Here is a 17,054-nt window from a genome sequence, read left to right on the forward strand (position 1 = left end):
CCTGGATACTAAAATCAATGGGTGCTCTAGTCCTAATGTATGATATAGTAAAATGGTGTTCCTTGTATGAAATGGCAAAATCAGCATTTGCTTTTGGGATTATTTTATGGAATATTTTCAAACCATGGATGGTTGAATCCATGGATACAAAAACCATCAATATGGAGGGACGACTGTATGAGGTTCTTCTCACCCATTTTCTTACTTTGAATTTTTCTTTTTCCGTCCCTTATTACCCTGTTTGCTCACACTTCATCTCTAGTTTTCTTCAGCAATGCATTCTTATGCTTTATTAACACTGCCTCACGAGGACTTCTCTTTTCAAAAATGGCAATTGAAAACTAGTTACACAAATAAACAAAGAGAAAATAAACAGTTCTTTGTGCTATTAGACTTGGGTATCTTTAAAAACATCATTATGAACAATGTAACCGTAACCATGGTTTTAACATACTTCTGTCGGACCTTCTACAGAGGAGACTATACTGAACCCCTTGAGTGTGTTCTTTGTTTTCCAACAGTGTATTTATTTGTAGCAGTTCTTGTTAATTTTTATTTCTTAGGAGGATTTCATGTCCCTTCCTCTTTGTAAATTCCTTTTATACTGCAGCCATATTTTGATACTGTGTTATCATAGTACCTTTTGATGCAATTTGAGTGCATTTTTTACTATTGCATGCTGGAACTTAGATAAGCCCATACACTACAACACTTTAGGAAAGTGTTAAAAACTTGGTTTTTTTAGTAGGCATTTGATAACGTTTAGACTAGTGGTTCTCAACCTGTGGTTGACATCTGTGGGTCCCCAGATGTTTTGGCCTTCAACTCCCAGAAATCCTAATACCTGGTAAACTGGCTGGGATTTCTGAGAGTTGTAGGCCAAAACACCTGAGAACCACTGGTTTAGACAGTAGCCAGAACTGGTTGCCAATCACTTAGCATTTTATATCTACATTCTGTGCATTCAGCTGGGCTGCTATATTGATTACATGGATCTTTTAACTGATTCTATTTTAATAGAGGTTGTTTTATCCAATTTATTTATCTAGTTGATGTAATGATATTATTGTTTTCATGTTGATGTATTTTATTTTATTTGTTATTTCATGTATGGCATCTTTGTGTGTTGTTTTGTAAGCCGCCCCGTGTCCCTATGGGAGATAGTGGCGGGGTGTAAATAAAGTATTATTATTATTATTATTATTATTATTATTATTATTATTATTATTATTTTATTATGACACAGCAAACAAGATAGATATGCTGGATTTCATATCACAAAATCACAAGTCGAACACTTCCCAAGTGTCTAGGACTGTGATGTATAATTAATTATTATACATATAATTATTATACATATATTATTATTATTTTATAGGGATCTGGTACTCTAAATCTCTCTAAATGCCTAAAAGAAATTGCACTGGAACTTCAGCATCTGCACTTGATCAAAACCCAGTAATGACTGAATTCCAAAAATATTGAATATATGAAAGAGCTATGTATCGTGCATTTTTATTCTGTTTTTCAAATTCAGCTCTGCAAAATACATTGTAAATAGGTTCAATGTTGAAAAAGAATTTTTTCATGGCAGGCCTGGGACTGATTCTGCTTCTTTTTCTCTCTACAAAAGGGAATCCGATTTGACCCCGAAATTCCTCAGACGTTGCGGCTAGAGTTTGCTAAGGCCAACACGAAGATGGCTAAGAATAAATTAGTGGGAACACCAAATCCCAGCACTCCAGTTACCCCCAACACTGTACCTCAATTCATCACCAGGGAGCCATGTAAGTGTGTGTTTGTGTGTATGTATGTGCACACCAGTTCCATTACAGGTCAGTAAGCAAATTTAAGAGCTGCATCTTTAGCGAATGGTAGCGCATTTGTATGTTGATTGCCAAACAGCAGTTGCTTTAGCAGAAAAGTTCTTTTTTCTTGCTGGGTCGCTGACCAAATCTGATTAAGACTTAATAAAGAATATACTTTGAAAAACAAAGAAACTCAATTTTTGTTTTTGGAAGGGAGCATATATGTTGGATGAGTGAATAGCTGTCTCTGGAGCCAAGACAGTTATTTTAATCATATGCTTGTACCTTTTGTACTGATATTGTTTCTTGCTGAACAGAGGTTTATAGAGTTTTTTTTAATGCTGTAAAAAAGAAAAACTTAGGACTCGTCAGCTCTCTTAAAAACCTCAATTTGTCTACAGCTTATTAATTAAGGATTAAACTTTAATGTGAGTGCTCATATCTCAAATTTATGTCACTGTTACTTATTTATCATATCAGAAGCGAATTGAGGGTACAGTTATAATGTATTTTAAAGAACACAAATGAAGTTAAAAAGTTGACATTATACTAGATCTCACTATTGAACCAATCTAGAATGAATTTGCTCACTTTCCCACTCCAACTTTGGCTTCCCTTCTGCCCATACAATGTATATGTTGGGAAATTGCCCCTGGAAAGCTCAAGGATAATATTTGTTTATATAATAGATAAATAAGTAATACATTTTCCATCCTTCTTCACGGTACTTTATAGTCCCGTCCTCTCCCCACTCCAGCTTACGACTTAAATGTCAGTGGAGCGGTGAGACAAGAGGAGAAGATGAAATGCCAGAGGCAAAGGTAGCAGAAAACGTCTGTGACACCAACTTGAAAGAGCCAGCAGAGCAGTGTCCTGAAACCTTTATGTAGGGGGACAAGAGAAAGATCCTGGATGCATGAAAATGCCCACTGGCCTGGCATTCTTACTAAACTCCTCCTAGGCAACATGTTTCGGCAAGATTATGATGCTCTGTGTGTATTTATAGGCCTATTGCATTCGCTCTCCAAGAATGACCACAGGCCTTAGGAATGAATGGCAGAGGGGAAGGTTGTTTGTGTTAGCTCTTGCCAACTTTTTACTGTTTATCTTGCTTCAGAATCAACAGCATAAACACTTACTCTCTAGTGTAATTAAAATGCAAGTGTCTGTCAGCTCCACATAGAGGCAACTCTTGAGCCGTCTGCTCTGGAAATACCATACTCCTCCACCTCCAGCTGCCATTGTGCTTTGGAATACTTGCAGAAAGGTGGAAGCAGTGGTTTGGGCAATACACTTAGGGAGACAAAGATGATGAAATAAAGCTGGCTGTAGAGAAGAGGCTTGCTTTAGTTTTCCCTCCTTATGGGACTCTCTACTCTTGTGCTCCACAGCAGAGGTTCCTAAGCTTTTTGGACTTGCAACCCCTTAAGGAAGGAAGGAAGGTAGAGAGACACACACACAAAAGAGAAAGTTAGGCAGAGGGATAGGGGGGTGAAAGCAGAGAGAGAGACATGTGAGAGAAAGGGGAAAGCAGAAAGAGACTTGCACAAAAGAGAAAGGAAAGCAGAACGAAATGTGCTTGTGAAAGAGAAGGGTAAGCAGAGATAAGTGTCTGTGTATGTGTGTGAGAGAGAGATTGAAAGAGAGGAAGGTGACCCCAACATCCAGTTATAGTGACCCCATTTGGGGTCCTGACCCATAATTCAAGAAGCTTTGCTCTACAGTATATCTTCAAAAGATATACTGAAATAACTTTTTTTTTTGGTGTCAAGAGTGACATGAGAAACTGCAAGTTGCTTCTGGTGTGAGAGAATTGGCTGTCTGTTGCCCAGGGGACACCTGGATGTTTTGATGTTTTACCATCCTTGTGGGAGGCTTTCTCATGTCACTGCATGGGAAGCTGGAGCTGACAGAGGGAGCTCGCCTGCTCTCCCCGGATTTGAACCGCCAACCTTTCAGTCAGCAGTCCTGCCGGCACAAGGGTTTAACCCATTGCTCCACCAGGGGCTCCTAAATAACACTAAATCACAGAGAATATAAATCATAACTTTATTGATGAGAAATAAATGGGAAGGGATGCAAGACTTGAAAATTAGGCTCAAAAAAGTATTCTCATGTCACTTCGGTCAGAGGCTGACAAAGTGTGGATGCTTGAGATGATAATTATTTTCTTAGCTCCAGGTGGGTCTTTGCGTTCTTAGACAAAGGGCTGGCATTTCCCCTTCCAAAGACCAAGGTGGGACTTATGTTTCCTGGGTTGTTTCTAGAAGCGTCAAGATGACACTCAAGGAATCAGGAGGAATGTAGTTCTTCACTTCTTCTTTACTCCATAGACAGAGAGGAGAAAGATTCAATCTTGTCAGAGAACTTTTTACCAGCACCAGGATTAGTACGATCACCTTGGCAGCATTTCTGTTTACCTTTAGGTTTTGGTTCTCTTTATTGAGTTACGGTACCTCAACAGAGTATGATGAAGCTTGAAACATGGACTTTAAAGCAAGCTACTACATATAGTTGTGTGGTTATGTTACATTAAAAGTGTGTGGAGAGATGGTAAGTCCAGTTTCTAAAAACTCCATGCCTATCTTCTGCAAACACAACTCACTGCAAATAGCATGGCCAGCATTATTGAGCAGAGATGGCAAAGAGGAGTAGGAGCAGTAATGTAAAGCTAATTACCCTCAAAGAGGGTGAGGACCAGGACCCTCTGTCAACTTAGAAACCTGACTGCATTGAGATGAAACTGATTAATATTCACTCTCACCGTCTTATAGATTAAGAAAAACTGTAGTTTGTTTTCCAGTCCTCAAAGAAGACACTATAAGCTGCATTCATGCCTTCCAGGCTGGATTATTAATTTTGCTTCTATAAACAGAAAGAACTGGTTCTGACAGACTTCTATCTGCACCTCTTTTTTACACATACATACATACACACACATACTTCACATATACAGTGATGGTGTCTGAACTGGCATTAACTATTGGGGCCGTAATGGAAATTTCAGTACTAGTGTATGGCACAGTGAAGAAAGCAGACCATATAAGGGATTGAAAGCAGAATCTGTTGGTATCCTATTTGTCTTTCTGACGGAACTGCATTTGGATCTTGTTCAGTCGCATCATCTTGAAAAGGATATCAAAGAGTGGGAACAGGTACAGAAAAAGTCAACCCATTTTTAAAAGCAGTTTATCTAACACCTTTGCTACAGCTAATGATTAACTGTTTATCATGCCTAACCTGAATTGTTTTTATCCTCCAGGAGGCAGTTGATTTTAGGGCATTGAAATAAAGCAGTGGGGTAGGAAGCTTTGAGGAGTACTACCAGGACACAGGAAGAAGGAGAAGTTAGCTGGTACCAAAATGTCCATCAGTTGATTGAATATACAGGGTGTTTGAAAAAGAACTCCCTAGTTTTAATGTGTTTATACTTAAAACTAGGGAGTTCTTTTTCAAACACCCTGTATATCAGGAAAAAACTTAACAGGTTGTCCCTTTCATGGCTCACTCTTCAATAAAAACTAATCTCTTCTCCACCCGCTCCCCATGTTCCTGATGGCAGATGTTGCTAATTAAGAGAGCTTTTAAGGTCTTGGTTCAGATCTTGGCTGAGTTGTGATCTCTTCTTGGTGGTCCTAAACAAGTTACCCACAGACAAAGTAGTTATGCTGTATAGCAGCTGTGTTCTTCTAAGTATTACTAAATTGCAGATGGTGTTGAAATTTCTAGAACCAATAGGAGTTGCTCTCTGACAACATCTGGAAGGCCACAAGTTCTCTTCCCTTTCTGTACAGAGCTTGAGTAAGGATTAGATGAAGATAATTAAAATGAAATATGCTGTATGCTGCAAAGCACTATACAAATTCTAAGCTCCTGATGTTAATAAATGTCCTGGTAATTTTCTTACCTCTATAATCTTGGTTTTTTTAAAAAAAATTATTTAACTAGCTCAATTTACTTACACCATCCTTATCCAATATATTTATTTATGGTATAATTCATGCCTCCCTAAAATCCAGTAAGACCAAATGCGATGCACTACAAAGCAGTTCCAGTAAACTAGTGTTTCTTGTACAGGCCAAAAAGTTGTTTTTAGGAGGTGGGGGATATTTTCAAGTTGTATATGGTTGAATCCATGGATACAGAATTTGTGGGCATGGAGGGCCTGATTTAGAGTGTTTTATTATTTGTTCATTATTTTACCTTGCCTCCTATCACTCCAAAATGGTCTCACTCTGGCTTTGTTATTAAGATGGTGAAACAAATATTGTACAATAAACTGAAAAAAGCAAGGCAAATCCAACACAAGTTATTGCATAATTAAAATGACAAACAGAAAGGAACATAAAACAAGAAGCACGCTGAAATAAGAATTTGCGGTCTAAACTGGGATGAAAGTACCGCTTTCTCTTCTGAAGGCAAAAGACATAAAGTGGAATGAAACATTACTTAGATTATACATGTTGTGTCACCTGTTTAATACATCTAGAACCTCTCACTTGTCCTTTGTGGGCATCTGATGTAAACTTGGCTTGTGCCCACTGGAGGGAATTCTTAGAAAAATAATATTCAATTGCCATCATATTGTCAGAGTTGGGAAACCAATAATCCCCATGACACGTCCCGTTTCAGTGACAATTAATATATCTGATGCACTTTATTCTGTTCCATCAGTTGAAAATAACTTCATCATTTATCCCATCCCAAGTCTCCTACTAAATGCAGCACTTTATTCATCTACCTCTCCCATTGGGTTTACAATGTACACTCCTTGCACTTTGTCCAAGTTCGTTTTTGTTAACTCCTGTTGCGGTTTTAAATTATGTTTAACTATGCTGTTGTCAGTGTTTTAATTTTACTATGTTACTGTGTATAATTGTGTTTTTATTTTGATGTATTTTTATCTGCTGATGAAGTGTATTATGTATGTACAGTAGAGTCTCACTTATCCAAGCCTCGCTTATCCAAGCTTCTGGATTATCCAAGCCATTTTTATAGTCAATGTTTTCAATATCTCATGATATTTTGGTGCTAAATTTGTAAATACAGTAATTACAACATAACATTACTGCGTATTGAACTACTTTTTCTGTCAAATTTGTTGTAAAACATGATGTTTTGGCGCTTAATTTGTAAAATCATAACCTAATTTGATGTTTAACAGGCTTTTCCTTAATCCCTCCTTATTATCCAAGATATTCGCTTATCCAAGCTGCTGCTGGCCCGTTTAGCTTGGATAAGTGAGACTCTATTGTATTTTATTTCGTTCTTATGTAATTATCCGGGCTTGGCCCCATGTTGGCCACCCCGAGTCCCTTCGGGGAGATGGAGGCGGGGTACAAAAATAAACTTATTATAAAGTTATTAAACCATGTCAAAATGTGCTATTTATACAAATGTCTGGAAGCTGATGGTAAACCTGGAGAATGTATTGAGCAAGTAAATTGAGGCCCAAAGAAAAGAGAATAGGAGCTGAAATTCAAAATAACTTTGTTTTCTGCAGTTTGTTGACCATAATCTTTGAAAATATACACTGAGAGGATTTAGACCTGCCATACAAGAATACACACCCTTCTACAGCAATAGTTTAACCAATGTTTCTTTCTGGGGGCCCTTCCACATGAACCACTTGAATGTGGCACATGGATCTGGAGAGTGATCGCTTCTAGGCCTGTTGGGACCTCATGTCCCCTCAACAATTAGCTTGTTAAGTACAGGTGGTATATGGTCTTGGTTTGTACCCATCTCCCGGTAGCCACTGGGGATGGGCTGATTTATTGTCTGATGGCAAAGAGTGAAGGCTGTGAGGTGTGTCTACAAAGATTGTGGTTATAGATAGGTGATCCCAGACAAATAGGGACAGGCTTCAGAAATTTACTTATCAGAATACTATTTGGTAGGACAATTAAATATTTCAGAAGATATATTGAGGAGGGAGCATGCTTTTTTCCCTACTGCTTTAGGGACTACAATATGGAGCAATGAATTAAATTTTAGGAAAAGAGATTCCACCTAAATGTTAAAAGGAACTTCTTGATGATCAGAATTGTTCGACAGTGGAATATGTTCCCTTGGAGTGTGGTGGAGTCTCCTTCTTTGGAGGTTTTTAAATAGAGGTGGTCATTGTGCTCTAGTCCAAATCTGTGATTCTAATTGTCACTCCTCTTTCCCATTTCCAAACATAATGTGATCATTCTTTAGGAGCATGTATATCACTCGTGAAATTATGGTCAGATTTGCTGAAATGCATTGTGTTTGGGGTTTTATGTGTGTGTGTATTTTGCCATTTATTTTTTAATGCAGCAAAGAATAAACCTTTCAGCCCTGCTGCCGATTCTTTTCTTTCCGCCCTACCTTTATTGAAAACCTTGAAATATATCAACCTCCATCTCCGGTTATATCTGTTTGCCTCAAGCTTTATTAAATCTGTTCCGTTAGGCATATCACCAAAAAATCTAGTTCTTGTTGAAGAAAAACACTATTTTTTAAAAGCTGCAGGTTTTGTCCCTCTTAATTTTAATTGTGTTTTCAAAGGAAGTACTAGACTCTCAAAGGAACAATCCTAACATGGCTGTGGAGAAGGTTCTCTTGTGTTTGCCATTGTGTCTTCTGCGTTTGTTGTTTTTTAACCATGAATTCTCCTTATTCTTCTCTTGCAGATGAGCTCACAGTGCCTGCACTTTACCCCAGTAGCCCTGAAGTGTGGGCGCCGTACCCTCTCTACCCAGCGGAGTTAGCACCTGCTCTACCTCCGCCTGCTTTCACCTACCCTGCTTCACTGCATGCCCAGGTAATTGAGACCGATCAATCACACCTTCACCCACGTTGCCACATAATCCTCTCCAGAGCGCACTGTACAACTAACACTTATCTGACTGACAGGCACACCAGAGAGAAATTAATGATCACTCCTCAATCAGGCTGACACATCTTCTTGGGACTATTGGGGACAGACTTAGGAAAAAAACAGCACCCCACTGCCTGACAGAACCCTAGACACTTTTCTCTTCCCAAATAATTTCACGTCCTCTCACCAGAAGTAATTAGAGGTACTTGCTGGGTCTTCGTGCACATATATATTCCCTTGTATATATGGACTCTGCTTCCCAGGCTTGCCTTTGCAGTGTTTTTTGCTTTAAGGGTGTGGTGCGTGAGAGTGCGTTTGTGAACAGGCATGTACCTGAAGCTAGTGAGGAAAGAAGTCAGCAAAACAATGGCCTATAGAACAGGAGTGAGCAGCAGCATTGGAAAGGAGGTGGTTTTTTGACCTCTCACTTCTCCTTGGCAAGCCACAGTAACAATAGCACATTTGGAATGACTGGAATGTCACTTCTGGTTTTGCTTTTTTATTTCTCTTTTTTTAGGGATTTGGATGGCTGTAAAGGGGTGGGGGGAATTGATCCAAATTGTAGGAATTTGGTATCTTTTAGCCGGGGGGGGGGGGGGGTGTTGTCTGGGGGAAACACTGGAAAATGTTGAAGGTCTGGGAGACTTGGGAATGTTGTAGGAGGCTTCATACAATCTACAAGGATTGCACTTTCTTCATCCTTGCTATAAAACATGCCTACACAACCTGTGGCCCTCCAGGTGTTTTGGACTTAATCTCTCAGAATTCCTGTCCATTGGACGAGCTGGCCAGGGCTTGAGAGAGCTAGAGTCTACTGAAGTCTACTGAGTCTACTCTACTGAAGTCCTAACAGCAACATGCATTCACCTCCACTGAGATGTGATGCAAACATGTATCCACCTCCACTGAGGTGGAAAGCAAACTGAATATAAAATGGAGTCCTGAGTCTGAACGTGCTCAGTACAATCACATGTCTGTAACCCCTCCCACAACAACGAGGTACAGTCAAACTGTCAAATCAACATACACATCGAATATAGGTTAGCAAATATATACATTAAGAAATAAATAGTGGAAGGCTTGGTAGGTTGCTACTTCCAACAGTAGATACTTTTAACTGTAAGGATGGGGATACAGATGACCACAAACCCATTCTGAATGTCCTTATAACCATTTGCTGTGCCATTCTTAGATATTAGGGAGTCGTGTGGCTCCTGGGTCATGGCTTTGAAGAGATAAGTTGCAGAAGAGCTAATAAAGTGAAATTCAACCCAGATGATCTTGAGATTTTGGCTGGGGAGTGGGTGTTCAATTTTCTCTTAAATGGCTCTTGTCCCATACAACAACCAGGAAAAAGGATAGTGCACCTATATATGGGTGACATTGTTAGTCATTCTCTTCATCTAGGGCCATCTAAGAGTTCTGCTGCTCACATTAAAAGCCCCAGGAGCCTGGGCCAAGGTTACTTGAGGGTTTTTCTTCGTGTACTCTGTGAATGCACACTAATGGAGAGACTGCGCCTGCGCAGGTTCCAACGGAAACTCTTCCCAAGCTAAAGTTTAAATTTTGGCGGTAGCCACGCCCCCCGTCCCCAGAGGGCATATAAGGCGGCCGTGGGCGCCCGCTCTCCAGTTCCTTTTTTTCCGCCGCAAGGTTCACTTCGGATTCTCATGTCTACTACTCGCTTCAAACGCTGCACTCAGTGTGCCGCTAAAATTCCTGACTCCGACGGCCACGCCAAGTGCCTCTTCTGTCTGGGAGAGGCCCATGTCGTCGGTACCTGCCGTTTTTGCCTAGCCCTAACGGCTCAAGCAAGGAAAAATAGAGCCGCGAGACTCAGAGCAGCGCTCTACGAGAAGTCGCTCGCCCCTGAGCCCACTCCGTCGACATCGGGCACGTCGTCGACGCCGAACCTGAGACCGATGTCGGCACCGGCTGCTAAGGCCTCTTCAGTTTCGTCAAGGGCGTCTAGGGCCTTCAAAACAGCTAAGCCCGTCAAACCGCCGTGCACGCTCACCACGGTCACCATGTCGACTCGCTCTGGCAGACTTGGCCCCTCCTCGACGTCGAGCTCGGTGGCCTCCGTGTCTTCGATTCGATCCCACCTTGGGTCTCCTCCATCAACCTCCGCGATGAAAATCGCTTTTAAGAGAGCCCACGAAGAAGCTCGTCGGACCCAGTCCGATTCGGCAATGGTCCCTCCGACGCCGGGAAAATCTCTGAGGGTTTCTTCTAAACAGCCGCTTGCTAAAAAGAGAGCGACCCAACGCTCCTCTTCTTCTGCCTCTTCTAAAAAAGATGTCCCTTCTTCTTCAGCGACTTCTTCTAGGAGATCCTCTCCGATCGCTCCTGCACAGCGGCCTCGTCAACCCTCTCCTCGAGTTCTGTCTGATGGCGAACTTCAGGATTCACCCCACCACTCCACCCAAACAGTGGCCAGGGTGCCGTCGCCTCGACCTGCTGCCGCGCATCATCCATCACGCCAGCAGCTTTTTCCCCCGACCTCGACACCGGAACGGGGTAGACAAACCACCCGCTTGGCTCGAGCTGCCCAAGCTTCGGCCTCCAAAGAAACTCGGGCTCAGATGGCTCCTGCTCTTGAGGCCTTGCCTCCCCCAGAGACTGTGCTTTCATCTCCCCCTCAGTCCCCCCAAGGGGCTGAGGACGATGAGATCGATATCGATCGCCCTGACTCCGCTCTCTCAGCCTCGGTGGTGTCTCTCGGCCTCGACCTCTCTCCTCCTCACGATGCATACAAGGTGGATCCTCCCTCACCCACGGACAATATTCGGGCCTTTTCGGACCAAATGGTGAGAATGGCTGATGCTCTAGGTCTAGAGATCAAACAAACTTCTAAGGCGGTGTCTGATCCGGTTTTCAAACGGGTCAAAGCCCAAGCCCCCCCGGCCACGCTGCTTCCGTTTTTACCTTACCTTCTGGACGTCATCCAGGCATCCTGGAAAACTCCTTCCTCGATCCCTCCTACCTCAAAAAGGATCGAATCCTGGTACCGCACCGATGACGATGCCTTGGAGTGGCTAAAACACCATCCCGACCCGAATTCTATGGTCGTCAAAGCTTCACAGACTTCCGGTCGTGAGTCTAATACTCCTGCGGATAGAGAAGGCAAAAGGTTTGACGCGGTGGGCCGAAAGCTCTATTCTGGGGCCCTTCTACTTTGCAGAATGGCGAACTATGGGGCCTGTATGGGTGCATACCAGCAAATCCTTTGGGAGAAAGCTCAACCCTTCTTCTCAAAGTTGTCTGACGAGGACCGTTCGGTGCTGTCTATCCTTCAGCAAGAGGCTGACTCCCTAGCCCATCATCAAATTCAGATGGCAAAACATACAGGCAACACGGCCGGTAAGATGATCGCCCACGCCATTGCCATCCGCCGTCACGCCTGGCTGAGGTCGTCGGGCCTGTCTTCTTCTTCCAGACAAGTTATTGAAGACCTTCCGTTCGACGCCTTGGGTCTCTTTAATTCCGGCACCGACGATAAACTCAAAACTAACCATGATTTTAAGGTCCTAGCTACCAAATGTGGAGACCAGCCTCAAACTCACCGTACCAAATGGTTTCCTCAACGCTTTCGTCGATTTCCGCCTCCTTCTTACCGTCACCAGCCCTTCAGGCGTCCCTCGGTTTCGAATAACTAGAACCGCCAACAACCTCGCCGGCCTGCTCATCCTCAGAAGCAGCGCGGCCGTACTACTCCTACCTCCGGCCAGCCTCATCGGCATTCCTGACGCCATTTCTCCTTGTCGGGTCTCTACCTCCGGTATCGATGCAAGACCCACTCCTCCGCAGCCCTCCCCTCTACTACATCAACCTCACGGCCTCTTTTCAGATCGCCTGGCTCCTTTCTTCCATCAGTGGGAGTCTATTACTTCGGATGCCTGGGTTCTCCGAATTGTTCGAGACGGTTATGCCTTGGAGTTCGAAGAGCTCCCGCCCACGGGGCACATCCTTCTATCCAACCCTTCTCAGGAAATTCTCGCCGAAATCGACACCCTCCTCGCCAAAGGGGTTATTCGGCCTTCTCTATCAGTACAGGACCCTCAAAACTTCTTCTCCAGGTACTTCACGGTCCCGAAGAGGGGAGGGGGGCTCCGCCCCATTTTGGACTTGCGTGTGCTCAATACGTTCATACGCCCTACAAAATTCAGAATGGTATCCATCGCTTCCATCCTCCCTATGCTTCAGCGCGGAGACTACTTCGTCTCCATAGATTTACGAGACGCTTATTTCCACGTGGCGATTCGAAAAAGCCACAGGCACTTCCTTTGCTTCAAAGTCCTCGACCAGACCTACCAGTTCACCGTTTTACCCTTCGGCCTCGTCACAGCCCCAAGGGTTTTCACCAAAGTCGTCGCTGTCATGGCTGCCCACCTCAGACTCCAAGGGATCACAGTTTTTCCATATCTGGACGATTGGCTTCTGGTCGGGCCCAACCCTGTCCTCCTCCGTCGTCACGTCGACGTTACCCTCACTCTTCTTGACTCTCTCGGTCTCCAGTTAAATCTCGACAAATCTCACCTTATTCCGTCGAACAAGATCCGCTTCATCGGCGCCCTGTTCAACTCACTCTCTCAAACTGTCTCCCTCCCGCTCGACAGGTTTCTCGCCCTTCGGCATCAAATCTTCCTCTGCGAAACCAAACGGAGAGTTCGAGCCCGGTCCATCCAAGTACTCCTGGGCCACATGGCCTCCACAGTCCTCAGGTTTATAGACGTCTTCAAACCATCCCGCCACCTCAACTTGAGGTTTCTCTCCATCCCGCTCCATGTTCGTCAGTCGCTCCGCTGGTGGAAGTCCCTCTCCAACGTTTGCAAGGGCCTCCCGTTTCACCAGCCTTCTCCTTCGGTCACCGTAACCACGGACTCCTCCAATTACGGCTGGGGAGCCCACCTGGGCAGTCTCACCATACAAGGTCTTTGGTCTCGCTCCGAAAGGACCAATCACATAAACTTTCTCGAACTTCTCGCCATCCTCAAAGCTCTGAAAGCCTTCTCCCGCCTGATCTCCCAGAAGTCTGTCCTCGTTCAATCAGACAACACAGTGGCAGTCTTCTACATCAACAAACAGGGTGGCACGGGTTCAAGGAAGCTGATGCTCCTTTCCTCTCAGCTGTGGTCCTGGTGCATAAGCCGCAACGTACAGATCCTGGCAGTCCATCTTCCCGGGATCCAAAACGACTTGGCGGACGCCCTCAGCAGGATGACAAGTTCCTCCCACGAGTGGATGCTCGATCCCGAGACTCTTCTCTCTCTCTTCCGAAAGTGGGGATTCCCCACTCTGGACCTCTTTGCCTCTCCCCAGAACGTGCAACTACCTCGATACGGCGCGAGACTTCCTCCGGCCTCCTTTCCGGGCTGTCTGGGAGACGCTTTTCTTCTGGACTGGTCGTCGGAACCGATCTACCTCTTTCCGCTGTTCCCCCTGATACCGAAGGTCCTCCAGAGACTCTGGTCGATTTCGACATCGGCGATCCTGATAGCACCAGCTTGGCCTCGACAGCCTTGGTATCCGGCTCTTCTCCACCTCTCCAAAATGAACTTTCTCACTCTATTTCTTCTACCACACCTCTTATCCAGAGAAAACGGCCAGATCCTGCACCCGGATCTTCCCTCTCTACATCTCACTGCATGGAGAATTCTCGCCTAACCTCCCTCCCGCAAAACCTGCAGGAGATCCTCCGGGCAGCCCACAAGTCGGCTACAACCAGGTCATACACTTATAAAATCTCCCGCTTCCGTGCCTTTCTTCGGTCTCGGGACATCGCCGTTTTTCCGACCTCGGTACCGATAGTGTTGGACTTTCTTATGACTCTTGCAGATCAGAAGCTTTCGCTTTCCTCTATGAAGTCTTATCTGGCTGCTCTTTCGTGGTGTTTCCAGCAACATGGTAGACCATCTTTATTCTCTGACCATCTTGTGAAAACCTTCTTAAAGGGGTACAACAACATCCGTCCGCCCTCCCAGCCACCTACGCCGGGCTGGAACCTCGAGCTCGTGCTCTCCCAGCTAACTTCCTCTCCTTTCGAGCCTTTAGCATCGACCGACCTGCGCCTACTTTCTTGGAAAGTAGCTTTTCTGGTGGCCATAACTTCGGCTCGCAGACCCTCGGAGCTGGCGGCCCTTAGGGTTGATGAACCTTATCTTCGCTTTCATCATGACCGAGCCGTTCTCCGCCCGGACATCACCTTCCTCCCCAAGGTGGTCTCGGCCTTTCACCTTAACCAGGACATTGTCCTCCCCGCTTTCTTTCCAAACCCCTCGTCTCCCCTGGAACGGAGGTTGCATCTCCTCGACGTACGTAGGGCTCTTCTCTTCTATCGTAACCGCACCAAGGACATTCGTAAGACTCAGAGACTCTTTATAGCCCATGCCCCAGATAAGCTGGGCGATCCTATTTCCTCGCAAAGGTTATCTCACTGGATTGCTCAGGCCATTGAACTTGCCTACAAACTCGCTAAACGTCCACCTCCCCCGTCCGTTCGCCCGCGTTCGACGAGAGGTCTTTCCACATCAACTGCCTTTCTGAGGGGCATCCCGCTGGACTCTATCTGTAAGGCAGCGATCTGGTCTAACCCCCTTACTTTTGTCTCTCACTATAGAATAGACCAAAAAGCCTTAAAAGACTCAGCCTTTGCTAGATCGGTTTTGTCCTCCTGTTTGTCCTGAGGATTTTATCCTCGGTACTTACCTACCATTCGGCCCCCTGGAGGGTCCCTCCTCATGGTTTTTTTCTTATCAGATGTCCCCGTGTTTGGCCATCTCGTTATGCCATATCTATGTTCTAATTTGCACTGTTTTCCTGAACCATTGTGCCTTATGTACTTCTCCTCTCTCCCCTTCGGAGATAATGCACAGTACTTATTTTTTCCTCATGTTTGAAATTGTTTATTTGGTGTCCTACCGAGTTCTTCTCTCGGCATGATGCTTGTGTTACTATATGGGTCCTTCGGACCATGTTATTTATGTTTAATAAAGATGTGTTTGGACATCAACTTGTGATTAAGGTTTGCCTTGTCCCACCATCTGGGACCTAAGCGTGCTAGTCTCCATTAGTGTGCATTCACAGAGTACACGAAGAAAAAGGACAGGTTGCTTACCTGTAACCGTGTTTCTTCGAGTGTACTCTGTGAATTCACACAAGCCCGCCCTTCCTTCCCCTCTGGCAAACCCTCTTCCTTTCTCGTTGCCTTGGCGGCGCAGGAACTGGAGAGCGGGCGCCCAGGGCCGCCTTATATGCCCTCTGGGGACGGGGGGCGTGGCTACCACCAAAATTTAAACTTTAGCTTGGGAAGAGTTTCCGTTGGAACCTGCGCAGGCGCAGTCTCTCCATTAGTGTGAATTCACAGAGTACACTCGAAGAAACACGGTTACAGGTAAGCAACATGTCCTTCTCTGAGCAAGGCCTTGCCTGTGTAGCTAACGGAGAGGGTGAAACCTGTAGATATGCTGCTGAGGCTTCCCTCTGTGAATCTTACATTTGAAGTCTTTTCAGAGAGGCCATCAAGCCTGCCTGATTCTCCTCCAGCTTTCTCACAACTCATTAAAACCTTGTTTAAGAGGGCACTTTGGGTCTCTGGGACAGAAAAAGAAGTAGGTTTTATTATTGTTGCTTAGCTTTGATTTGTTAGTCTCCTAATTTGCTGTTAAATTACTGTGTGTTGTTCCATGTTTATTGTCTTGTTTTTGTCATGGTAAGCTAGCTGAGGACTAGCTGAGTATGAATTTGAAAATAAAATTCCCTTCAAAGTGGCAAGGATTTTACTGTACAACTACACCTCACTAGAAATCCATGGCACAGAAAGTGTGGAGCCTCTTTAAGGCCCCTTGATAAGCCAAACCTCCATAACTCTCTGTTGATAGAGTTGCCTATATGGTTTTGGTGTATTTCCTCTTGATGAATGGTTACCGACTTTACTTCCCCCCCTTGAGGTGCATTGTGTACATTCTATTTTTCAGCAAATCTGGAAACTATTTGATACATGGAGGAAAGTGTATCTTGAATTAAGATACAAATAAAACATATTACAAGGGTGGTATATCGGTTGATTGAAAATAGTCTGTAAACACTTTTAAGGCAATTAGATTTTATGCCCTGCAATTCAGTAGTTTTAAATTCTAGTCGGAGGATGTAAGGCCATTTTAGTGGGAAGTGAGAGTAGTATAAACACTGAGAGAGTTTCCAGGGGTCACTGAGAGCGTGGATGGCTTTTCATATACCAATCAACTTCTGTTCTAAAAGAGAGAACAGCGTAAATTTATATCCGCTGTCTATATCCAGGCTCAGTAATGGTTGTTACTTCTGCCTTCTTAACATAGCCCAATCCGGGTATTCGCATTTTATTTAAATCCTGCCCTGTATATCTGCTTGATGCACTGTCC

The 17,054-nt window shown here is 44.3% G+C and overlaps 1 protein-coding gene across 1 annotated transcript in view; it reads left to right on the plus strand.

Moving 5' to 3' along the window:
• Window positions 1-17,054, plus strand: part of rbpms (RNA binding protein, mRNA processing factor) — a 109,880-nt gene that overhangs the window by 61,267 nt on the left and 31,559 nt on the right. The window contains exons 5-6 of the mRNA XM_008116633.3: window positions 1,634-1,787; window positions 8,468-8,598. Of these exons, the coding sequence (XP_008114840.1) occupies window positions 1,634-1,787; window positions 8,468-8,598 (285 nt within the window). The remainder of the gene's footprint in view (window positions 1-1,633; window positions 1,788-8,467; window positions 8,599-17,054) is intronic.

Source organism: Anolis carolinensis, chromosome 2 (genome assembly GCF_035594765.1).
Source record: "Anolis carolinensis isolate JA03-04 chromosome 2, rAnoCar3.1.pri, whole genome shotgun sequence".
Taxonomy (NCBI): Eukaryota; Metazoa; Chordata; class Lepidosauria; order Squamata; family Dactyloidae; genus Anolis; species Anolis carolinensis.